This window comes from Alligator mississippiensis, chromosome 4, assembly GCF_030867095.1.
Source record: "Alligator mississippiensis isolate rAllMis1 chromosome 4, rAllMis1, whole genome shotgun sequence".
Taxonomy (NCBI): domain Eukaryota; kingdom Metazoa; phylum Chordata; order Crocodylia; family Alligatoridae; genus Alligator; species Alligator mississippiensis.
In genome coordinates, this window is record NC_081827.1 from 171,997,177 (window position 1) to 172,023,060 (window position 25,884).

General features: G+C 43.7%; 1 protein-coding gene across 2 annotated transcripts in view; it reads left to right on the top strand.

The window, feature by feature from the left end:
* NBEAL1 (neurobeachin like 1) overlaps positions 1–25,884 on the top strand; it is a 144,931-nt gene that overhangs the window by 110,591 nt on the left and 8,456 nt on the right. For both annotated transcript variants that reach the window (XM_059727082.1, XM_059727083.1), the window contains 16 exons: positions 572–667; positions 769–893; positions 5,201–5,341; positions 5,453–5,583; positions 6,644–6,753; positions 7,989–8,106; positions 8,797–8,894; positions 10,514–10,630; positions 11,149–11,238; positions 13,876–13,985; positions 17,208–17,380; positions 17,920–18,014; positions 21,110–21,226; positions 21,524–21,685; positions 22,948–23,096; positions 24,759–24,894. In XM_059727082.1, the coding sequence (XP_059583065.1) occupies positions 572–667; positions 769–893; positions 5,201–5,341; positions 5,453–5,583; positions 6,644–6,753; positions 7,989–8,106; positions 8,797–8,894; positions 10,514–10,630; positions 11,149–11,238; positions 13,876–13,985; positions 17,208–17,380; positions 17,920–18,014; positions 21,110–21,226; positions 21,524–21,685; positions 22,948–23,096; positions 24,759–24,894 (1,968 nt within the window). The remainder of the gene's footprint in view (positions 1–571; positions 668–768; positions 894–5,200; positions 5,342–5,452; positions 5,584–6,643; positions 6,754–7,988; positions 8,107–8,796; positions 8,895–10,513; positions 10,631–11,148; positions 11,239–13,875; positions 13,986–17,207; positions 17,381–17,919; positions 18,015–21,109; positions 21,227–21,523; positions 21,686–22,947; positions 23,097–24,758; positions 24,895–25,884) is intronic.

Genomic DNA, 25,884 nt, shown 5'->3' on the forward strand with positions numbered 1-25,884 from the left:
GTTCAGAGTTACATAAGACATTTGGCAGTGCTTTCACAAAGACAATAATAACTCACTAAGATCTGCATAGTTAACAGAGCAAGATGTAGAGACTTTACCCTTTTAAATTGGAAGTTTGAATCGTGTGTCAGGTTCCTGCTCTTTCTTATCCAGTGCTACCTATTTTTCTCCTTTGCTGTTTAAACTTCATTCCATTTTCCTCATCTTCTTTCCCCCAATAGCTCTTTTTCCCTATTTTTTAATCTATCCTCTTTCTCTTCTTTCTAACAGAACTTTTAAAATTGTTTTTATTGCCAGTCTGGGAAAGTGGCTGCACTGCATTTAAAACAATTTGGTACATCAGTCAGCTCTCTGTTGATCTCAAGGGATGGGCAGCCTAGCCTCAGAAGCAGCTGGACTGTAAACTAGGTTATGAAAAGTGAAACTTGTAAATTCATATCATGTTTGTAAAGTAGTGCCCCTTATTTATTAACAACTGATAGCTAGACACAGAGAAAAATATATAATCTATAACTGCAACAATTATTCCAGTTTAATAATTTCAGTGTTCCCTTTTTCTCTTATCCTTCAGAAATGGGTGAACAGAGAAATATCTAACTTTGACTACCTCATTCAACTGAATACTATGGCAGGACGAACTTACAATGACCTTGCACAATATCCAGTGGTAAATTTGTTTAGTTGCTGCTCAGTGTCCTCTATATCTATATTATTTATTTTTGTTGAAAGATGGGGTTTATACCTGAGTTTTGAACTACCATTTTCTAGTTTCCCTGGGTCCTTAGAGATTATACTTCAGAAGAGTTGGACCTGAATAATCCTGCTGTTTTCAGAGATCTGTCCAAGCCCATTGGGGTAGTGAATGAAAAGAATGCTAAAGCTGTGAAAGAAAAGTAGGTATTTTTTATTATTTCCATTTCTTTCTCAAATTCTATTTCTTCTTGGTGGAAGGTTTTCAGACTAATAATAATTGTTCGTTTTGCTAATTCCTTAATTTCTGTGACTGATGTTAAATACTATTAACCTTTTTATTTGATAGAAATGTATTTGCAGAGTTAACTAGGAAAATGCTAGGTAATTATATTGGAAGCAATGGAAAAACAAGTTTTACTGTCTTCAGTTCTAGAAGATCAAATCTTTAAGTTGGTTTATTTAAAAGGAGGGCGGGATGGAAAGGATGGAGTGAAGAAATGAAGTGTTATGAACTAACCCAGAGTCACCCCTCTGCAGTTGACTTGACCCAGACGCTTTAAAGTGACTTATCCTGTGTCTGATTCCTTTTTCTGAATAGAAGTGGTTCATATGAAATAAGAGTGGTGGACTGAACTGGAAGGAGAGATTGGTACTATTTCTGAATTTGGTCTTCCCTTGGCTTTTTTTTTTTTTTTTTGAGCTAAAATCTCATCTTTGAAATGAGTTCAGTTTCTTCTGATAGCTGATTCTATGCACTGATATCAGTCTCTTGCACTCATGGTATGAGCATAGTGAATCATGGATTTGGCTCTAGTAGGGAACAAATCCTTTGGCTTGTCAAATGCCATATGTTGAGGATCTTACCAAGCAGGTTTTCTTCTACAAACACTTGAGGCATGAAGGAATTATTTAACTGCTATCCATGGTTGAAGTTGGTTCTTGGGCTTTGAGTTTGTGGCTACAGATCTTTATAAAGGCAGGGTAGATTTGCACTTTACAGACTAGCTAAATTAGAGATTTATAGCATAAGCTTTCATAAGCGAAGGGCTTACTTCATCAGATGCTGTGAAGGGGGGGAGGGAAAGTGAGGAGGCGCTGGTGAGAGAGGCAAGGTGAGTAGGAGAGGGGAAAAAATGCAGTTAACCCATCGAGGGACTTGCATATTATAAAAACTAATCCAGGTAATGGAATAAGGGTCCTGGTTTAGACTAATGGGGCGCATCTACACATGCAAGCACGTGTGCTTGCAGCAGCTTAAATAGAGGTGGTGCAAATCTGAGCCGGTACTTTTTGCTTCAGCACACATGCTCAGACATGTACTTTGTTGTGGAGCAAATTGTGCCACTTGGGGAAAAATAACCCAGCCTGGCTCCTCCCGGATCTTCAGCCAGGGGGAGCTAGAGCCCAGGGCCAGCACCTGTGCTGTCCCCAGCTGTATAAAAAGCTACCCTGTCCTGGCCCCAGCAGTATAAAAAGCCGCCCTGGCAAGTAGTTCAGGACTACTAGCTTTTAGGAGCTTCTGGGGCCCAGCCAATTGGTACCTGGGGACACTACCCCTTGTGCCAGCTGGACTGCTGAAGCAGCCCTGAGAGTTCCCTGCACCCTATACCCACTGCAGCAGTCTGGCAGTGGGGGTTGCTACCTGGCTTTGACCTGCTGTGGATCTGCCAGACTCGGATGGGGACTGCAGAGCCAGTAGAGATGCCTCTACCCCTCTGGGCCAGCTGCCAGTGGACTGCGGTTGCAGTGTTGGCTTTTGTGCGGCACTACTGCCATTTGTGCTCCCTGCCCGGCCATCTGGGCAGCTATCACCCGGAAGACGTTCCGGGTGTGGTGGCCTGCTTTGAACTGTCAAAACATGTCCTCCTGGCCCCATGTATCCAGGAGGTCAGCCACAGCCAGATGGGTCCAAGGTGCCAGCTCTGAGCAAGCAGGGTTCTGCCACTGGCCTCCCTAGCAGGAATTCTGGTGTTCCCTATTGGAAAACTGAAAAATCCCTGATAAAAATAAAAAAAAATCCCAAAGTCACTCTGTAAAATACCCCCAAATCCATGTTCCTCCACAAGTAAAACAAAAGACCACTATAAAGACAGAGCAAGAAAGAGACAGTGATCAGTTGGACAGTGTTTTATTGATATATCTTACAGAGTTAAAGCAAGTCTCATATTAAAATACAGTGAACTCTAAATATGTTTCATCAATACATGTTTTGCTGCACTCCCACAGGGTGATGGCCCCCCAACAGGGGGTTCAACCCCCCAAACAAGGGGTACAGGCCCCCAAAGGGGGCCAAATGGCCCTGACAGGGGCTACCACCCCCTTGCAAGGCCCAGATGCCCCACCCCAGTCCCCCAATTATTGCCTCACCTGGCCCCATCCCCCGTCAGTTCCTGCAGCCCCCCCAATGGCTGCCCCATCCCTGTACTGCCAGCTGGCACAAGGGGTGGTGTCCCCAGGTACCAATTGGCTGGGCCCCAGAAGCCCCCAGGCCCCCCAATGGCTGCCCCACCCAGCCTTACCCCCCCCAACTTGCACCCCCAGGTCCCCATGGCTACTCCCACAACCCCAGGCACCATCACTTAAAAAAAACCCAGGAAAAAAATGGGGAAAAAATGCTCTGCTTACCTTAGAAGCAGGGGTGGGGTGCTCCATGGCCACCTGGCAGAGCCCGCCGGCCAGCACAGGACAGCGGGGAGGCAGGAGGGCTCAGACTGGGGCCACTGGGGCTGTCACCCTGCCCCGCACTGTGCGGGTGGGGCCCCAGGCAGCCAAACGGCAGCTCCAACTGCTGGTAAGTGCCAGGGTTTTTTGGGTTTTTTTGTTCGTTTTTTTTAAGTATGGGTTGGGGGGGCTTGGGGGGATGGGGCCGGTCAGGGCAGGGGGAGGGGCCAGCTAGGGCAGGGCTCGGGGAGTCTTGGGGGGGGCTGGCAGGGGGGCCGGGGCCTCGGGGGGGCTGGGGAAGTGGGTGGGGCTGTCGGGGGTCCCCCCATGGTCCCCTCCCCCCTCCTCCAGCCCCCCCAACCCCTTACTCACTGGCACTGAAGCCCTGGTGCTGAACACACGGCTTGATTGGCTGCATGTTTCAGCACCAGGGTGAGGGCCAACCATAGAGACGCTCTGGCAGCCAGAGCGTCTCTGTGGAGGACCCAGCCTCTGGTTGCCTCAGGGCACAGTCAGGGACCATGCCCTGCTCTGCTTTTTTAAACATCGATCTAATTTTCTCCCCGTGCTGCAAGTTTGCATCGTGTGGACGCACCCATGGTGTTCAACCTCTTTGGCCAGTGGCCCAAATAGGCAGTACCCTGGCTATCTGAGGGCCAGATCTGGCTGGTGGTCCTGATCTGACATGGGGCAGTTGCAGCAGGGCCTCATTCAGCTGTGCGGAGGAGGGCAGGGAGCATCCTGGCTCCAACCTGGCCCCACAGTGGGCAGGGGGTGAGACCCTGCCCTTTTGGGGAGAGGGGCTTGTCCCAACCCCAGCCCAGCCCCATGTGGGGGAAAGGGGTGTGTGGCCCATCCCTACAGGGGAAAGGGGGCTTGACTGACTCCAGTCCAGCCCCATGGGGGAAATGTGGTATGGTCCAGCCCCATCTGGTACAAGGAGAGGGGCCTCATCTAGCTGTTGAGGTGAGGAGAAGGGGCGTGACCTGGCTCCAACCTGTCCTGGGATTTGGGAGTTTGGCAGCCAGGGCAAGGGGATGGCCATATTTATTGCCACCACTCTCCTGCCACCAAGTTTCCCGATCCATGGGGAGCCTCATGGGCTGGATACCTATGGGTCCCTGGGCCTCATTTGGCTTGCAGATCAGAGTTTGAGCACCCTTGGTTTAGCCCATACTTAACATAATCCAGTCTGTGGATGATTTATTGGTCTGCTATTTCCTATTCAAGTTCAATTTTAAAGTTTTGTTATCTAAGAGCCTTCTGAAGTCGGCAATGGAAGGTCCAAGGAGGTTAAAGTACTCTGACACAGGCTTGTGAGTCTTTCTGGAACTGATGTCAGATCGGTGTTCATCCATTCTTACATGTAGGGATCACCCTGTCTGTACAGTGTAGACAACATAGTTGTTTCTGCCAGGCTCACAACCTTCAAGGATACAAAATATTTGGTGTCATAGCAGTGGAATATCTTGCCAGTTGAATCTCTTGCAATCTAAAATGGAAAGATCTGGCACTTACTTAAATGTTAAATACCTTTATTCTTTGTACAGTTTGAGGTATTTGGTATATATTGATCCTTATATTTTAACAGAATTGCTATAGTCCCCCTGGGTTTGTTTTTTGTTTTTTTTATTTCGTAAAACATTTATGTTGTTTCTGTACATAACCATAGTCTGTGTATTAGTGCACTGTAGAAAAAGTAGTTATACTTGTAGTTAGACAGAGATATTAATTGTATTTAGATTATTTGGTAATAGCTACTTAATAATAACTAAGCAAGCATGCCTAATTATAAATGTATATAGTTATATCATTATGATGTTTATAAAGATATCTCTCCATTTAGATACGAGAATTTTGAAGATCCTCTTGGGATTATTGACAAATTTCACTATGGTACACACTATTCAAATGCTGCTGGTGTGATGCATTACCTCATTCGGGTAGAACCTTTTACCACACTTCATATCCAGCTTCAGAGTGGCAGGTATATTGTGAGCAAATTAATATCATCCTTCTCCCTCTTTTTCTCCTCAGGTTCTTCAAGGATGGTTTTATGAGAGTAATCAAAATGTAATTTGTCTTTTCCAACCTACAGGTTTGATTGTGCAGACCGGCAGTTCCATTCCATTCCTGCTATGTGGCAGGCTCTCATGGACAACCCAAATGATGTGAAGGAGCTTATTCCAGAGTTCTTCTGCTTCCCAGAGTTTTTACAGAATCAAAATGGTAAACAGAATTTTTGGAACGAATTATGTAGACTATACCTCTCATGCTTCTTTATTAAGAATTGTTGCAACCTGTTTCAATGTACTCAGGAAAACTGTTCTCAAGATCATGCTATCTTTTAATCATTTACCAAGATATCAGTTATGTTAAGCCACTGTTTAATCGTGTGATTTCAAATTTGGAGAAAAAATGTCAGGATGGCTAAAAGTAGTAACATTTGGTTAACAAAAGAACAAAACCGTTACGTTTTTAAAATATTTACAATTTAAACTGCATTGATCCTGGATAACTTGCTTCCCCTGTCTTTTTTCTTTTGTGAAAGAACAAGGGCATTCTTAAATTATATAGGATCTTTTATTTGTTTTTGGTGGGTCTGTAGAATCAATGCTAATTAGCATTTTCAGAAGTGTTCTAAAATAACTGGAATTTACAGAAGTCTAAGGTTCCAAGATTTTTTAGAAGAAATAAAAGCTGTTACATTCTGTAAACTATGTTTATTGAAAAACAGCTTCCCTGCATATTGGTAGGAGACCTATATTTTTTTGTTATTTTTTCACTTCACTTATTAGCTAGGAAAAAAAATCATGCTTGATGTCTCATTTCCCAGAGGCCAGTTTACAAGAAGGATTTGTATTGCGTTTATGCTGTTAAAGAAAAACAACAGTTTTAAGACTGGCATGTAAAGCCCATTACAGCTTTGGAGTAAAATCTTTAAGAGCCATGAAGTCCATGAAAAATTAGCATTAAGTGTTTGCAGACCTGCAACCTAAATTAATTAGTCACTTTTAACATTGTGATTTAAGTTCCTAAGTTATTTAAATAGTTTTGAAAATTTTACCAGATATCATATACCTGTTTAAAAACTTCAGAGCAAAACTGTCCCTCCGATACTATTAAGAGCACTATCTTTCTCTGAAGCACTTTGATCTCCTTCCATGTGTCTCGAATATAACATCTAGTACAGGAGACAAATCTACCTTTTTAATCTCTTTATAATGATTAAGGTATTTGAAACATTGTCATGAGTTTTAAACTAAGTTGTCTCATTTTGACTTCCTAGGTTTTAACTTGGGTCAGTTACAGATCTCCAGAGAAGTAGTGAATGATGTTATTCTCCCCAAATGGGCCCATTCACCTGAAGATTTCATTTGTAAACACAGGAAGGCACTGGTAAGACAAAGGATAAGTTGATTTCTTTGGATTAAGTACCAAGAAACAGAAATATAGTACTTGGTATCACAATGGCTAACTTAAGATAGTGGGAGCAGAATTAGAACTGTACTGTGATGTGTCACGTACCAGTTTCCATTTCTCAATAACAATTTTGTGAGGGAAAGCTGTATGACAGTTGATTTAATCTGTATATTGCTTTATGAACAAGTAGATCTTAATTCCCTAACGTTGTTAATACAAAAACATTCATGAATTCTAAACTCTCTAGGAAGAAGACCTGAAAAGGAGTTGGTTACCTAGAAGTAGTGTTTGAATTTACAGTTCAAAATGCTGTGAGTGTAATGCCCTCCAAGGCCACATCCACACAAGTGTGGACGTTTTGGTTCCCCGAGGACAACTAGCAGTGGGGCACCTTGTGCCACTGCTAGTTGTCCCCCGGGAACATCTGTGCCACAAGCTCTCTGATGTGCAGCCAGTTACCCTGGGTGGGGTAAGGTAGTCTGGAGCCAGCACTGGGCTGGCCCCAGCAGCATTACTTGGGTCCTGGGGCTGGCTGCGGGAGTGGTGCTCCTTTCACTCGAAGCCTGGCTGGCAACTGGAGTATGACACTGGCCAGCCAGGCTCCAGTTCCGAGTTGCACGTGCTGCATGCGCCCCTCTACTTTTATTTTGCACAGGATTTTGGACCCTTGGATATCCAGGGGTCCAAAAAAAACCCCCATTCTGCTACCTTGCAGTGTGCAGAGCTGCTGACTGCGGTATGTGGCACCACACTCTTCTGAACTTAACCCAAAAGGGAAAAAAGCAAAGTTTCTAAGATCTTACTGTAAGGGAGTTTGTTGTTTTATTTAGGAAATCATATATAAAGTGGTGAACTTTTTGCCACTGTTGTGAAAATTATTCTACTGTTCATAGTTAATATTAGGAAATTTACTGATAATCTTTCTAATTTTTTCTTTTCTCAATTTCACACAATTACTCTGTTATAATCCTTTGCTATGTTAAACTGTTCCCCTTACTTCATATTAACTAGGGTAAATAGACATGCATATTCTATGTCTTTGCAACCTGTTGGCATACGTACACTTTTGGGGCATGTTTAAATCTTTTTTTGTGTGTTTAACATCAGTAGAGACACCCAGAAGACAGTGCGTACCTTTAAAAAAAAAAAAAAAAAAGGAATATTATGCCCAGGATTTTATTTCAATTGCTGTCATAAATTCTTTCTCTTAGGAGTCTGAGTACATCTCTGCTCATCTCCATGAATGGATAGATCTAATTTTTGGCTACAAGCAGAGGGGACCAGCTGCAGTGGAGGCACTCAATGTATTCTATTATTGTAGTTATGAAGGTACAAAGCCTTGTGCTTTTTCCTTGACATTACTGTCATATTTGTGGTTTACTGAGCAATATCTGGAAAGAAATGTATCTATGTACATTTAGTAATGTAGCATATGGTAAAAGGACAGAATTAACAGAAGTATAGCAGAGTATTTTGCAAATTCATCACATCTAGAATATTTGATGTTCCGATAAGGGAATGTGAATCTTTAATTTAAAAAAACCTCTTCAGCACTTATTTAGGGATTGCTGATGTTCCTTCGGCTTGTTTAAAAAATATAGTGTATTAAGAAACTGGATTTTTTTTTCTGGTCTACTCATAGTAATTTACAATTTACAAGTTTTAGAAGGTAAACCTAAAAGATATATTTAATGAAAAATGTGTATGCTGGGTTGTTTTACATACCTTAAATAGATGAAAGTTAAATTTTTCCAGAACCAGATTCTATAATCAAAGCATGTATTGATTTCATTAGAAATTCTATATGCAGAATATTTGCAGAATGAAATCTTTAGAAGACTAAATACATAGGCTGTCATTGGAAATTTTCTGTTGTGGAAAGGATGATGGTGTTAAAAATAATGTTCAGTTTTCTACATTTGTTTCACATCTTTTTCCTCAGTGAATTATGTATAGATAGTGTTGTGGTTTGATTTTTTTCCTCTTTTTACTACCCTCCATCATTCTGATTGATTCCAGGAGCTGTGGATTTGGATGCTTTAACAGATGAGAAAGAAAGGAAAGCCTTAGAAGGGATGATTAACAATTTTGGACAAACACCCTGTCAGCTGCTAAAGGTAAATCTCCATATCCATCCCTGGCAGTAGGAGGCAAGTACCCTTGAGGACCAAAGTCCTGTTAATCTTTAATGAATTTTAAGCACTTGAGAATCTATGTCACTTTTTAAAATAGGAATTAGACTCCAGAGTCACTTAAGAGCCTTTGAAAATTCTCCCTGAACACCTCAACTTTTGAAATAACTAAAATAGGTGTATCCACATGTGTGTAGGAAAGGTCAACATTCTTGCCTTACCCTGAATAACTTATGGGTGTGTTTGCTTGGCTACAAGTCTCTCTCCTAGCACAAAAAGGGGTCCAGGATAGTTTGAACCATAGGCGAATGCACCTCCTGCCCATCCTGACAATCGGCTATTTAGAGGTGACCAGGTAGGGGTGGGGCATTCTCCCCAGGGCTCCAGGACAGCTCCAGCCCAGGCCCATCTGCCTTCTGCCCCTTTGCATCCCTCTGGGGTAACTTGGAAGGATACACTGAGCAGCAGGGGTATTCTGCCATTCCTCAGGCAGATCCAGCTGCATTGCCTCCTGGATACCTAGAGCTGTGCAGGGGATGGGAGGCAGAGGCAGGCTGGAGACACCTTGTTTGCCATGGGGGCGAAGAAAAGCAAGGGAGCAGCTTCACCTTAATTGAAGAGCTCACCTTTGAGGCAGCTCTGTTGCTCTCTAGCCACAGGGCTGGAATGCTTGTACGCCTCCCTCCCTTGGCTTCTCTTTAGGGAAATTTGCAGAGCTGAAAGTAAACACCTGTCCTACCCCATGGCACAAGGCAGCATCATGCAGAGAGAGATTTCTCACTAGCCTAGTGTGCACTTTTTCCACAACCAGAAGCAGTACAATTGTGTTACTGTAGCATGGCTCACAAGCTAAAAAGTATTAGTCATCAGGCTAAGTGTGGCCGCAGCTGGAGTACTGCATCCAGTTTTGGGCTCCACAATGCAAAAAGGATGTGGAGAAGCTTGAGAGAGTCCAGAGAAGAGCCACGTGCATGATCAGAGGTCAGGGAAGCAGACCCTACGATGACAGGCTGAGAGCCCTGGGGCTCTTTAGCCTGGAAAAGCGCAGGCTCAGGGGTGATCTGATGGCCACCTACAATTTTATCAGGGGTGACCGCCAGTATCTGGGGGAACGTTTGTTCACCAGAGCGCCCCAAGGGATGACGACTAGGTCGAATGGTCATAAACTACTACAAGACCGTTTCAGGCTGGACATAAGGAATAATTTCTTTACTGTCCGAGCCCCCAAGGTCTGGAACAGCCTGCCACCGGAGGTGGTTCAAGCGCCTACATTGAACACCTTCAAGAGCAAACTGGATGCTTACCTTGCTGGGATCCTATGACCCCAGCTGACTTCCTGCCCTTTGGGCAGGGGGCTGGACTCGATGATCTTCCGAGGTCCCTTCCAGCCCTAATGTCTATGAAATCTATGAAAGTACTAACCAGAAGCTAATAAACATGGCACAATAACACAGCTATCCTGCCTTTAGTTCCTGAGCTAGCACCCACTGAGTTAGTACATGATATCTTGGCATAGTGCTGCTTTGTTCCTTGTAGACACATCCTATGTGACTTGAATAAACCTATTAAAGATCTTGTATAATTTTGACTGTATTTTTTCCTAGGAACCTCATCCTCCTAGATTATCTGCGGAAGAAGTGGTGCAGAAGCTGACCAAAAGTGATACTGCCACCCTGAATCTTTTCCAGCATCTCCCTGAGCTTAAGTCATTTTTCATTGAGGTATAAGTTGACAGGCACAGCACGTCTTCTATGTCTGTTCTAAAACTTGTTGCTATACTGAATAAAAGGTCATAAACCAACAATTTAAAGAATATAGTATATCCATATGGAATCAGTTTTTCCTTTGTAATGAGTTTGTAAGTGTTGAATGCCACAAGTTACTGGCTCTTATCTTACAGTAGTTATGTAACGCTTATTTTGACCATCTAAATGCTATTCTTTTAATCATTTTTTGCATCCCTAGACATGTCTCCCTGCTTCTTAAGTGACTGCCCTGTGGTTGGACAAAGTCATGTATGAAGTCCTGGCCCATTGATTTCAGTGACAGAACTCCCACTGACTTAAATAGGGTTAGAATATCACCCTCTGATATTAGTGGCAAAATGCAGCCATTTTAGATATACGTGTACCTATACCCAGTACTATAATTTAGTGGTTTTTTTCCTGTTTCTAGTAAGTCACTGAATTATCTGTACCATCTCTCGATGTTTGCCAGCTAAAACTGTCATTTTTCTTAGGGAATCAGTGATGGTGTTCCCATTGTGAAGGCGGCTGTCCCTAGAAACCAGTCACGTTCCTTTATGTCTCAGGGGAGCCCAGAGATCTTGGTGAGTCAGAAGTGAAATGCTGGGCAGTCAGATTTTCATTAGAAATTCCTGAATAATGATTTTTTCTAAGTTATAGAGAAACCATCATTCCTATATCTGAACAGTGCCCACTTGTCCTAAGGTAAGGACAAAGTTATAAGCTGAGTGTTTGTAGTGTGAAATGACATTAATCAAAAAGAAATATAAGACATAGACAAGGTGTTAAAACAAGGTACCTCCTCAGCAATGTAAATAACCAACTTGATCCATACTGTACTGCAGCATGACTGGAAAAGGTCAAATGTGGTTCCCATTTTCAAAAAAGGGAGGAAGGAGGACCCAGGAAACTATAGGCTTGTTAGTCTTACCTCGGTCCTAGGGAAGCTTTTTGAGAAAATTATCCTGGCGCATGTCCACGAGGGGCCAGCAGGGGAGATTATGCTTAGGGGCAACCAACACGCGTTCATTAGAGGCAAGTCCTGTCAGACCAACCTGGTGGCCTCCTATGGCCAGGTCACAAAATCCTTAGACGCAGGGGTAATGTTTCTGGACTTCAGGAAGGCTTTCGACACTGTCTCTTACCCCATTCTCATTAAAAAACTAGGGGACTGTGGCTTCGACACCTACACAGTCAAATGAGTCACTAGTTGGCTGGAGGGCCTAACCCAGAGAGTGGTGGTAGACGGGTCATTTTCGACCTGGAGGGATGTGGGCAGTGGGGTTCCACAGGGCTCGATCCTCGGGCCCACACTGTTCAACATCTTCGTCAGCAACTTGGACGAGGGGGTAAAAAGCACCCTGTTCAAATTTGCAGGTGACACTAAGATGTGGGGGGAAGTGGGCACACTAAAAGGGAAGAATAGGCTGCAGTTGGACCTAGACAGGTTACAGGGGTGGGCGGATGAGAACAGGATGGGTTTCAGCACTGACAAGTGCAAGGTACTGCAACTGGGGAGGAAGGACCAGCTGCAGACCTACACACTGGGGAACTCCCTTCTCATCAGTGCAGAGGCAGAAAAGGATCTTGGAGTCATTATTGATGCCAAAATGAACATGGGCTGACAGTGTGGGGAAGCGATCAGGAAGGCCAACCATACCTTGTCATGCATCCACAGATGCATCTCAAGCAGGTCCAAGCAGGTGATCCTCCCCCTCTATGCAACACTGGTCAGGCTGCAGTTAGAGTACTGCGTCCAGTTCTGGGCACCGCACTTCAGGAAGGATGTGGACAGCATGGGGAGGGTCGAGAGTAGTGCCACCCGCATGATCAGGAGTCAGCAGGGCAGGCCCTGTGAGGAGAGGCTAAGGGACCTGAACCTGTTCAGGCTCCACAAGAGAAGGCTGAGGGGGGATCTAGTGGCCATTTACAAACTGGTCAGGGGGGGACCAGCAGGCATTGGGGAAGTCCCTGTTCCCCTGAGCATTACCAGGAGTGACAAGAAATAACGGTTGCAAGATAGCAGAGGGTAGATTCAGACTAGACATCAGGAGGCGCTACTTCACTGTCAGAGCGACTAGGATTTGGAACCAGCTTCCAAGAGAAGTGGTGCCCTGGGGGTCTTTAAAAGGAGGCTGGATGAACACCTCGCCGGTGTCATTTGACCCCAGTACTCTTTCCTGCCATGGCAGGGGGTCGCACTTGATGATCTGCTCAGGTCTCTTCCAACCCTACCAACTGTGAAACTATGTCAACTCTCTTGTTTTTCTAAACTGTTATATTGGAGTCTTAATAGCTGCAGTGCATTCTTTACTCCTGTAAGAGCCTTTGAGTGGGGGGTTGGACTAGATGACTTCCTGAGGTTCCTTCCAGCTCTAATTTTCTATGATTCTATGATCCTTAATTTTTATCATTGGAAATCTATTCTGATTTATGTGCATTACACATGACTGCATTGTTCCTAAAATTAAATTTTGTATTGATAAAAGTATGGGTACAGTAATGTTCCTGATCCTGATGATGTTGGGAATAAATAAGTTGTTACTTTCTGTATTTAGATTTTTGTAACTACCCTCCTTCCTGTAGCATCTGAGCATTTTCCGATTGTCTTGTCTTCCTTCACTCACATTTGCATAGACCAAATTAAGTACGCACATGTATGACTTGTGCTTATATTAGTTAGGATTTGCACATGTGTATCTAAAGATTTGGTTCTGTTTCTTTCAGGTTGCTGAAAAAGTACTGCAGTGCATTCAAATGAGATTATATTCACACTGATTTAGGAACAAAAATGTTATTGGGAGTATCTTAAATTTGTCATAAGTTTAAATGATAGTTATTACAACTGATTTTCAAAGAAAAGAAAACGCAAGAATTAAATGGCTGTGAAATACATATGTAAATCATAAGCCTTCTTTCAAGGCTGCATCTCACGTGCTAATCTAGAACATATACTGTTCTGTGTCAGCAGTATATGCAGCATAAATCAGAATTGCAATCCACTGATTACTGAGAAAAAAGGGAAAAAATACAAAAAGATGAACAGTAATGCTTCATCCTACCATCGTGCTATCCACAACTATGAGCATGATTGATTAGGAGGTGAACTCTCAAGGGGCCTATGTTTGCTCACATGTAAGCTCTCTTATTGAGAAAGATGCACCAAGAAGAATGTTTTTCACAAATACACAATTTAATTTATTTCTTTCAAACTTTTTCAGGTAACTGTAAGCCTGAATTACATTGTTGGAACCCATGGGTGGCTACCTTATGATAGAAATATCTCTAACTATTTTACATTTCTCAAAGATACAACTGTGACAAACCCTAAGTAAGTAAAGAGGACAAAATGTGCTGTAGTGGACATCCACTATAACAAAATATTTTGAAGATAGATACTAGAATAATAGTTTGATAGTGATTTGATAGCACCCCTTCTATTTGTTGAAATGTTATTTAACAAGTTAGCTCCCAGAGTATATTGGATATTTTTTGAAGAATTGTACATTCCCTAATATTAATTCACAGTCCTGTTCCAAAAACAGTGCAAATGACATTGCAAGATGTCATACAATTCTGCCTTTGTTCTCAGTCAGGTTTGCCATTAAAATGTATTTTTTCCTTGCGAAGTCTCCCTGAACTGTGAGTCAAGCTGGGCTCATTCCTTCCCATGCATTATAATCCATAATAAGGATTCTGCAAACTTGCCCTTAGTTATACATGTGCTGTTCCATTGTTGCCTTATGTTCTTATCTAAAGCATTGGGTACTAGCTACCATCGGAGACAGGATGTGAGGCTAGATGGATCTCTGGCCTGTTCAGGGTGTCGGTTCTTACATTTTCATGTTCAGGGTGTCGGTTCTTACATTTTCATGTTCAGCAATGCCTTTAGTGACGTGTATGCAGCCTCTATTGCACTTACCAGTTCTGCACAAGATAAGTGACTGGAATTTAACAAAGTAATTTGTTGGCATTGGGTCAAGGATGAGAGTGACCACTATTTCTTTCTCTTAGGCCCCCTGTACACATGCAGGTAAAGGCGCAATGGGAGTTAATGCGTGATTCATAGTCGCGCCTCCTGCCAAACCACACATCCATAGCAGGAGCAATTGTGGGACCGTGGATTAGATCCCATTGTGCCTGTGGCAGGGCACCTTTTGGGTGCCTACCACTTTAAGGGCTGAGGCAGGCAGCTGCCAGGTGCCTGATGAGGGCAGCCATTCTCAAACATAGTCCAGCCAGCAATTGGCTGCTTACAGCTGAGGGAGCATCACCATCCAGCTCCACTGTGGCGTGCAGCATTCTGGAGGTAAGAGCAGGAGCTAGGAGGAAGGCTTGGAGGCTCTTCATCCTGGGTAAGACCTAAAACTGCACCCTGCCAGGGACGGGTGGCCTGGTGGGGCTCCTGGTGACGTGGGAGCCCCCAGGAAATGCCAGGCCAGTTAGCTCCCCAGTGAAAGGTGAGTATGGGGTGCCTCCTAACCCTGGCCCCACATCCCTGGTGGAACTAAGGCCTGACAGGGGGAGCCCAGACTCCAGGTGAGCTCCGAGGCAGGGCCAGGGTCACAAGGAGGGACCCTGGGCAGCACGCAGGCTCACCATAGAGTCCTGTGGCTGCAGAAGGGGAGCCAGAGGGAAGCTCCCCAGAGTAGTGGCCCGGAGAGGGGGCGTAGTGAAGAGGCCCTGAGAGGGGGCATAGTGGCCTGGAGAGAGGCGAGAGTAGTGGCTCTGGTGAAGGGGCTGAGAGAGAGAAGTGAGAGAATCCAGTGTGGGGGTGCTGGGACCACAAGCTCTGGTGGGGAGTGAGAGTCCTATGTGAGGCTCCAGAGCTCGGGTCCGTGTGCCAACTGCTGAAGAAACATCTGGAAGGCATGGGACATGTAAAGGGGAGGCTGGAACGTGTACTAAGGCCCTGGTGATCAGGAGGGCGAAGAAAATGGGTAGCCTCCTGCCTTAGTAACAATTTTCATATTTTTTCTATCAAGGTGTAACAGGCGAACAAGGCAAGAGGTTACTCCAGAGACAGATGGGCAGTCGGCATAGACCTGGTGAAGAGGCTACCCTGTTACAGTGCCTTATTGTCAGTGCAAGGGGCGCCTGATCTCAGGTTCCCCCTTCATTGACAAGAAGCAGGCTTTCATAGCTGGAAACCTCATGTACCCCAGTTGAGAGGCTCCAAGCCATGGGGTTGCCCCACATACCCCCAGGGCTGCAGGAGCCCCATTGCAGCAATTTCCCTGCCCTTGGGGTACGGGGAGGGAAAACGCTGGGGCTGGAGGATTGCTACACAAGTGATCTCCCTGCCCAAAGGTGCAGGGAAACTCCCTGGACTAGAGGATCACTGCAGAGGTAGTCCTCCCACCCTGGGGATGTAAGGAAACTCCCACTTTGCAGATGTAGCTGATCTCCAGGTAATTGTGCAGTTAACTAGTCAGTTGTGCAATACCTGTAAGCCTCAGCTTTATAGTACTAACAAGAGTGAAGGGTAATTAAAGTTGTTGTTTTTTAAATAACCAAAATGACTGAACACACATGAGAAATAGACCTCCTGAATAAGTAATTGCCATTTTTAGTATTTTTTTTTTACAGGAGAACTCCTTAAAAGACAAAAAAGAAAATAAAATTGATTTTTTTTTTCCATGAAAAGATGATGTTTCTTTTTAACACATTTGGTAACTTTGCTCCTTTTTTCAGTAAATCACACTGTATGCTGTGTACACACTATATAAATCACAGTTATCTCAATTCAGAACCTTAATTCAGGTAAAATATCATGAAAAGGATCAGGATCTGAGAGAACGCCTGTTCACCAGAGCTCCCCAAGGGGCAACAAGGTCAAATGGTCACAAACTCCTCCAAAACCGTTTCAGACTGGACAGAAGGAAGAACTTCTTTACTGTCTGAGGCCTGGAACAGACTGCCTCCAGAGGTGGTGCAAGCACCTACTGTGGACTCCTTTAAGAGACATTTGGACGTTTATCTTGCTGGCATCCTTTGACCCCAGCTGACTTCTTGTCCATGGGACAGGGGGCTGGACTCAATGATCTTCTGAGGTCCCATCCAGCCCTAATGTCTATGAAATCTATGAAAAGAAAGATAGTAAATTCCTGCCCTCCATGAAAGGAATTAGATTTTTGCTACTGAAATTAGTGGGTGTGTTTACACATGATGCTTTACTGCACAGCAGACTAATTTCCTCTGAAGTAAAGCATCAATGTCTGCACATGTGTGACAATTAGGGCACAGTAGACTAATTTATTGCGCTGCTGGATAGTCCTGTCAGATACAAGTAGTATCCAGCAGCACAGTAAATTACTGCACTTAAACACATACATAGACAATGATATTGGGATTAGTTTATCTAGGTTCAAATTGAGCCCGAGTGTATTCAGTCACATTAATTGCACGTGTAGCAACGCCCAGTGGCACCATGCTTTCATTCCTACTGTTTTTGTGTGTTGGTTATTTACTGGTTGCTTTTGTTTGTTTATAAGCATGTGACAGATCATAATATTATCAGAGGGCACATCTTAACTGTAAAATTTATTTGTAGAACCCAGCGTAGCATGAGTGGCCCTTTTGCTCCAGGGCTAGAGATCACCTCCAAACTATTTGCAGTGTCCCATGATGCAAAGTTGCTGTTTAGTGGAGGACATTGGGACAATAGTATCAGAGTGACATCGCTTACAAAAGGCAAACTGATAGGACAGCATATCAGACACATGGGTAAGTTAGGTCTTAGTTTTAATTTATGAAATTAAAACTTGTATAAAAGTTTTGTAGTGTGTAGGTTTAATGCTTTGAGCATTACAAGGCTCATTTTGGTATAAGAAATACTAGGCCAGTGTGTTTGGACAAGGCAGGTTGAACACACAGGAATTGCAAGATATGTTGTATATAAGAATTTGCTAATTTCTTTTATTTTTATAACTGCCTTTTGTAGGTTCAGTCAGAACTAATGGAAATACTATACAAATATTGATAGGACCATTTCAATTAAAAACAAACTGTTGGATAGCTTAATGATTTATATTTAATGGTTTTTTATTCCAGGCTGGAGCTTTTTTACAAAGCCCAATATACATCTTTTTCAGTTGTCAAAATTTATGCAGTGCTCATGCTGTGGAGTTGGCAGTTTTGTTTCTATTCGCTCACTGCTGGAACAGTGTGCAGCAGCTCATGGCTACTATATGTAAAACTAATCTTAAATGCTGACAAAACTTTTACCTTAATTTTGCATTTCAACTGTTTCCTTTCCTTTGTAGATATTGTGACCTGCTTGGCTATAGATTTCTGTGGGATCCATTTAATTTCTGGTTCCAGAGACACTACATGTATGATATGGCAAATAATTCAACAGGTGGGTTGCTCCTAAATACTACTAGAAGCTACCTTTTGACAGCTTTCTTCCTTCGTGCTTACTTTACCACTGTACCAGTTCTGTAAATTCACAGATACAGTAGTATTCCATTAAGGCTGATCATTCATTTGCTTTCTTTGTCATGCTTTAGGGAGCCCATTACAAATTATAAATTCAGTGATTCTATTCACGTCATATAACAACCCTGCAAGTAAGAAAATATTATTGCTATTTTACAGATAGGAGAGCTGAAGAAGGTGACATGTCGAGACCCATACTGTTTGTCAGAGAGGATTAGAATGTGGTAGTTCCTGACTGCTAATATACTGACCACACAATGCAGATATCCATATTTGCATTTACTCAGTGGGAAATTCTATCTTGTACCCCAAGAATTATTAATGAGAGCAGCAGCATCCTTTCTCCTTGACACTAAACAAGTATCTTACTTTAATAACTGATTTGTGGTTTTAAAAATGGCAAGGTTTTCAGTATGCCAACTTAAGCTACTATGCATGCATTATATGCCCGTGCATTATAGACTGAAACATAGAAAGAGATGGCAGGTTCTTATTTAAACAGTGAACCTGCAAGGGAGTAATGCAGGAAAGACTGAACATAGGTTGTAAGCTAAAGTAAAACACAGCTAAGAGCACAGGTTAACTTTGTACTATAGGGTTGGAGTGTACAAGTGGGTAGTTACCATGAAACAGCTGATGCATGATAAATCTGTGTACCCTTGCACCTTATAGTTAGAGGGTCTTGTTCCTCTGCTCAGATTGATTGCCATGTTTGGGATCAGGAAGGAATTTCACCCTACGGTCAGGCTGACTGTGGGGATTTTTGCCTTCTTTGGAGCAGGGTCATGCTCCTCTTCTGTTGATCTCTAGGGTGTATTTTAACAAACTATTCCTGTGTTTGCAATGGCAGGACATAAACAGTGCCCTTCCCTGCCCCCGCTTTATCTGTGGCAAGTTAGAGTGATCTTGATGTTTTGGGGCATTCTGCCTGGTAGTTGTACAAGAAAGTTGTTTGCAAAGGTTTTAGGACAAACACTTGACTGGGGTGCTTTAGATGGGGATGATCCTCCTTGAGCAGATGGTTGGACAAGATCAGCATTTCTCAACCCATGAGTTGCAACCCAAAAGTAGGTCACAAGAAGGTTTCAGAGGGTTGCAACTCACGGATTGAGAAATGCTAGTCCCGGGAAAGCATGGAAATTGTGGCAGGGCAAAGTGGCAGGGGGAAGGGGGCAGGGGAGAGCTGCGAGGCAGAGCTGGATGCTTATGAGGGCGGGGTGGCTGGGAGACGCTGCACAGTGGGTGGAAGGTGGAATGAGCTGTGATCTGGCTGCTTGGTGCAGCATTGCAGCCCCAGGGGCTGCCACAGTCCTCCCCTCCTCCTTCCTCCAGCTTGCTGCACTACCACCTGCATGAGCTGGCACCGCCACAGCCACCATGCTTCAGCCTGAGCAGGAGCAGCTGGGGGCCCCTTCGGCAGGGATGGGTGGGGCAGGGAACTGCAGGTTGAGAGTGAGGGGAACTGGCAAGGCTAGGGGGACGGGGAGCTGCAGGTCGGGAGAGAGGGGCACTGGCAGGGCTGGGGAGGGGCAGGGGTTGCGGGTCAGGGGTGAGGGGCACCAGCAGGGCTAAGGGAAGAGGGGGCTGCAGGTTGGGAGTGAGGGGCACAAGTATGGGCAGTGGGGTGGGGACTGTGGGTGGTGCACTGGCAGGGCCAGCAGGGTGTGGGTTGGGACAGCCCATGAACCTTTGGACCTGGGTCCTGGTAGGAAAAAGATTGAGAACCACTGGCCTAGATGACCTACCAATGTCCTTTCCAGCCCTGCTTCAATGATTCTATGATAACCAGGCAGTTTTGACAGACGAGTGACTTGAAAGATGAATCCTATTCTTTCTGAGCAGGATTTCTCACGTGTGGTTTATGTTATACATTGTAAGAACATCGTTTGCAGTTTTCAGGAGCAAAATATTTTGTCAAAGTTGCCAAGGCCAGAAAGAAAAAGGTTAAGTTTTCACTTATAGAAATCTTTCTTCCTAGAGCTGAATAAAACGAGCAATTTCTGTTCCACAGGAAATCCCAAACTTTCAACAGTTATTTTTGTCCAAATCAGGTTGCAACATTGAAATTACAAATTATTTTGTAAAATCAGAACTCTGTAAAAAATTAGTTCAGAAATGATAACATTTTAAAAATTAAAATTAAACATTTTAAAGTTCCTGAAATCAAAATATTTAACGTCAGTTCACTACATTGAAATGTATCTTCCCCGAGTGGCGCATAGGAGATGGTGGGCATCTTCACCCCACTATACCACCCAGCCCATTCCCAAGGTTTAATACTCTAATCCTCCTGTATTGGTGGGCTCCTTTCCTGCCTGCACTAGATATCTGATAATATGCCCAGAGTCATGTGAATCCCTAAGGCAGGGGTGGGCAATTTTGGGGGCCTGAGGGCCACAAAGGGAGTTTTGGTGAGCTGTTGCAGGCTGGGTCAGCACCACCCTCACCTCACCCTGCACAACAACTCACCAAAACTCCCTAAGTGGTTCTGCTCCCCACTCAGCTGGACAGCTGAGATAGGGCTGTGAGGGGACAGGGAGTGGCACCTGGGAACAAGACGGGCAGGCAGGGATGGGATTGGGATCATGGGGTGATGACAGTGTGGGGCTGGTTGTGCAGGCAAGGGCATGCCGGGAGCAGATTGCAGCTCAGATTGCAGCTCCAGCCCCACATTGTCACCACCCCACAGTATTCATGGAGACTGGCCAAAACCCACAAGGGCAGGGGCAGGAAGGGGAGCCTGGAGACACCAGCTGCTGCCACCACCAGAGCAATGGGAGGAGCAGTGGTTGGGTGGGAGCCCAGTGATTGCAAATTGACCCTTCACAGACTGCATGTGGTCCACAGACCATTGGTTAGACAGCTGTGATTCAGTCATTTGAGGTACAAATAGAGCTGCTAATTTAGTAGAAAGAAAATGAGAACGAAGTCCTACATCAGCTGTGTTGAAGATGCCTAGTATGTGTCCCTCAGCTATAAGAGAATCTGTAATTGTATTATTTATGCTTGTATCAGGGAGGAGTTCCTATAGGCCTCGCACCTAAACCCTTACAGATTCTCTATGGACATACAGATGAGGTACTGAGTGTTGGCATCAGCACTGAACTGGACATGGTGGTGTCAGGAGGCAGGGTAAGTTGCTTCAGGTTTTTTCATTTTTTTGGAAGTAATGATTTTTATTATTGGGATCAGTGTGATACCAAAAAAATGTTGCTGTTCCCTGATTTCTTCTTTTAACCTTTTGTATAAAGAAGAAATTGGATATCGTGTCAGCACGTTGCTGCTTCATTCTGGTAATTTCAAACTGTGCTGCCTGCAGTGTAACGACCTTATGTAAAGTCTGTGTGCTGCCTACAGTGTAACAACAAATAATGATCTTATAGCAATACTTATGTAAAGAAATAGATCCTAAGTTTTTTGTTTTTACAGGATGGCACGGTGATTATCCATACTATTCGCAAGGGTCAATACATGAGAACCCTGCGACCACCTTGTGAGAGTTCCCTCCTCCTGACTGTTCCCAACCTGGCAGTGTCCTGGGAAGGACACATAGTTGTCCACACCAGTATAGAAGGAAAGACCACTCTCAAGGTACTTAGCAAGTTACAACCCAAAGTTATAGAATGTTTTTGCTATTTTCTTTTAAGCATTCAACATAAACGTGCCTATTGTTTTTGCAGCAGAGCCTCATGCAGGCTGTCCCATACGTTTTCTCAGCCCTAACCTAGAGAGACCAGTAGCTTTAGGATTCACAGTATAATTCATTCTCATTGCTTATTCGGTATTTGTGTGTAGTCTGCCTTCTGTGACTAAAACTAGGGAGGCCTGCTGCGATGATGGCTTCTATAATTATACCAGGGATTGCAAAGAGGCTTCTGATTAATAATAATAGTCTGAACATTAGCCTTCAAAATACACTGAACAGCCCATTTCTTCTCCTTGTTCTGTGGGGAGCCTGAAGTATTTGGGTTATGGCAGAGTAGAAGGATTCTGTTGGTGCTTTTATTGATGGGATTTATTAAACTTTTGTTGTAATTCCAGGGTCCAGTATTCTCTTTCGTTATGTCAAGGTGCTCTGTGTGCATCTATTCTTCATACCAAGGTTTCCTCCAGTTGCCCCTTGCTAGAGGATCTGTATGCTCTGCTTCTCCCATTCCATGGGCCCCATGCCGGCAGTTCTTTGTGGACCTCTATTTCTCCGTCTCTCCAAGCTAGGGGCTCTATGTTGCCTCCCTTCTCAGTACTAGTGTTCCTCTGTTCCAGTAGGGTTTTGGGTACTCCTCATTTCCGCCTCTCCCCATATTAGGGCTGTGTTCACTCTCCTGGGCTTCTCAGTATAATCATCTTTGTATCTGAGTGGTAAGTCACTTTAAGTGTCAGCATGTTAAATAAAATCAGGAAGATGGACAGAGGCATTGTTATGATGAAGAACATTTAATGGGTCCTGATAAAATATTCTTTGATCTATAGACAATTACAGAAGTGCTTGAGGCTGTGACTAAGAAGAAAGAGAAAGGGATTGTTCTGTTGTGTTGTCTTCTCCTTCCAGTTGTTTTTCCTGTCAATAGTGTTCTTCCCATCAATACTATGAATGTTCCCTAGAAGTTTGGAATTGGTCACGTGATATTAATTAATATGACTTCATTATAGACCAAGGCCCAACCAGAGTAATGCTATCAGATTGAGTGTTAGGCTTCTCAAGCAATGCCAGATACAGAAGTCAACAATCTGCCATGAGAAACACTCTTTAGGATACCCCCAAGTTTGTAATCCTGCTAGTGAGCTGATGGTATAACTAATAAATTTCTAATCCAGTCAGTCCTCCAGGACAAATTTCTTCTTAATCTCCGCAGGATAAGAATGCATTACATCTCTATTCTGTGAATGGGAAGTATTTGGGCTCAGAGAGTCTAAAGGAGGAGCTATCAGACATGTGTGTGACTGGTGAATACATTGTGACTGGCAGCCTACAGGGATTCCTCTCCATCCGAGATCTCTACAGGTAATGGGCTGGTGACTATGGGATCACTGAGATGCCAGTATAGTGGCTTAAGTAAAATGACATGGGCTAGGGACAGACATTCAAAAAGTTTTAGCTTGAATTGATTCAGTCTTTGCAGGTTAGTCTAACCTAACTAAGCTAAACTAGTTTGTAACTGTACAGACATCCCAGAAATGCAGGCACATGGCTGCAGTGGCTCAGGCTAGAAGTCAGGGGGGTGCTAGAGCAGTCTTTCCTTCCCTTCTCTAGTGCTGAGCCAGGGAGGTGTAGCCAGGCCCCAGGAGCACGCTCCAATTAGTGAGAGGTGTAGTGTGTTGTCTGCCGTGTCGTGTGTCGTCGTTCCCCCACCCCCCGCCTTCTGCTCAACCCAGCAGGGAATTGATAAGTGTTTATCACCCCATTAAGAAAACAACAGAGGCACATTACCAGCTACCCATTGATTCTGCCTTTGTCCCATTTGTCACAGCATGGACTGTAGCCAGCATGTGGTATGCTAGCTAATGCTGAGGAGTGTTAGTAAGGCAGAGGGGATAGGGGAAATCCCTGTTTATCGGGAAGGGTGGGGGAGCAAGGGGAAGCCAGGCGGATGCCTGCAGTCTGTGCCAGAGCTGCCACCAGGGAGCAGAGGACAGAGCCCTGCCCAGCCCAAAGAATAAGATAGGATGCTGGGGGATTCTGGTTTAACTTAACCAGCAGGTGGTCTGGGACAGACATTGCACAAACCTATTTGACCCAAATCAGTTAAGTCTGGTACTACATTAAGCCAGGTTTATCTCAAACTGGTTTCAGCCATTTTTAAACTGGTTTATGTGCACTGAACATCTGTTCTGTTACAGGTTTAAACCAATTTCTGATCAGGTTTATGTGTAATGTCTGTCCCTAGCCTTAGAGAGCATGGAACGTTGCTCCTTTGTTATTGGGCTGTTACTTGAAATGGGAAAATCCATTTGTATAAAAAATTAAAAATGCAAACAGAACCTTGGGCTTTATGGTCCTGTTTGGATTTTTCTGGAATTGGGGGGCCAACAGACCTATTCGTCACCTGTGAAGTTCCACTTACCATTTATTATTTGCATTAGTGTGGCATTGAGGAGTTGTGTACAAGGAAAGACTCTCATTTTGCTAAGCGCTGTATAGAAATAGAGCAAGAAGTATATTTCTGTTCTATTAGTATTTTAGAAAGGACAGGACTGGACAGCAGATTGGGGACTCAGTCCTGTTAATTGTTAGTCCTTGATTTTTTCCCTCTGAGTTGATGGGCATAGCACCTTGCAGGACTAATCCTATGGAATGCAGTTTTGATTTTGGTTTAAAAACCCTGTCTTCCCTCCTCTATAGAAACCATTGGCCATTGTCTGCAATAAGGGGCAATTGCAAGATTGTCTGTCTATTCCTACTCCTGTAGAAAGTTTGTTTGTTTTCCTTTAGTAAATTACTAACCTGTTATTAAAGTGCTCCTCTGGAGATGAGACGACCTCTGAGTGGAGGTTCACTGTGCCTGGAATTGCAGTGCATTTAAACAAATTGGGCCTCAGTGGCACTCTAGTTTATGCATCTGAACTCACTCTATGCAAGTTCAGCTTTAGTGTGGTTCTACCTATTATGCATAATGTATAGCAGTTAAATATTTTATGTATTTTTCTGTGTTTTTGTTCATTTCAGCCTGAATCTCAGCATCTCCCCCTTAGCCATGAGACTGCCAGTTCACTGCATTTCAGTTACCAAAGAATACAGCCACATCCTTGTGGGCTTGGAGGATGGCAAGTTGATTATCATTGGTGTTGGCAAGCCAGCTGAGGTAAAACCTACCATCAAGAACTTTATCTACTGCACAGTGGGCACTTCCCTTATTTCTGCTTTCCAGTTGAGCAAGAAGTCTCCTCTGTGGCAGGGCAAATTTAAGAGCAGGTTTCAATGGGGAATAAATAATTGTTGAGATGACACTATTTATAGAGATTTCTCTGTAAGAAGCAAGAGCGTATAGGGAATGCTAATGGAAACAGTCAGAATCAGTTGGACCTACAGACTTTTATTACTGACATCCGAATAAGAAAGAGGTTAGAAATAAGTAACATTTTTGGAATGTGGTAATTTGTAAGCCTCTTCTTGGTGAAGTAATATCCGTGAAGAAAATTGGAAGCAAAAAAGGATGAGCTATTTAAGTTTGGTATATGCCAGACACACTTTGCTGTATACTGACTTCCTTTTTAAATATTGCTATTCTTCATTGTTCAGAATCTCTAATGGTAAATGTACAGAGATAGCCTGTGTAGTCTCCTGACATGCTCTGTACTTTCCGTATGGTGGATGTACATTTGCCAGTACTGCATACGCAATATCAAATACAGAGCATCTATCTATAGCTCTGTCTACTTAGTCGTGTGTAAAGCAGAGGTCTTGCTGTTGGTACTTTTTGTAACAACTCTGTCAAAGTACTTCAGTTGTATTATGAATAGAAGCAGGTTTTCTGAATCTATGAAACACTGCACTAAATTTTAACTGAAACAGTTAGTACTCCTAGTTATAATCAGAAAAAAATTAAATTAAAGGAACCTTATGACTTTTGGATTCGTGCTAAAGTATAAATTAAATTAATTTAATTGAGTGTTAGAAATGTTTCCAGTTAGGGGATTATACCGTTCATTTTCCTGAAACAGACTGCTTAGGCTCTTGATAAAGTGAGAGCCAGATCCTGCTTCGGTTAAAATCAGTGATGAAACTTCCACTGACTTTTGAATTAGACAACTTTTTCTATTATAGAATTCATTAATAGCTGCTGGTGTTATAA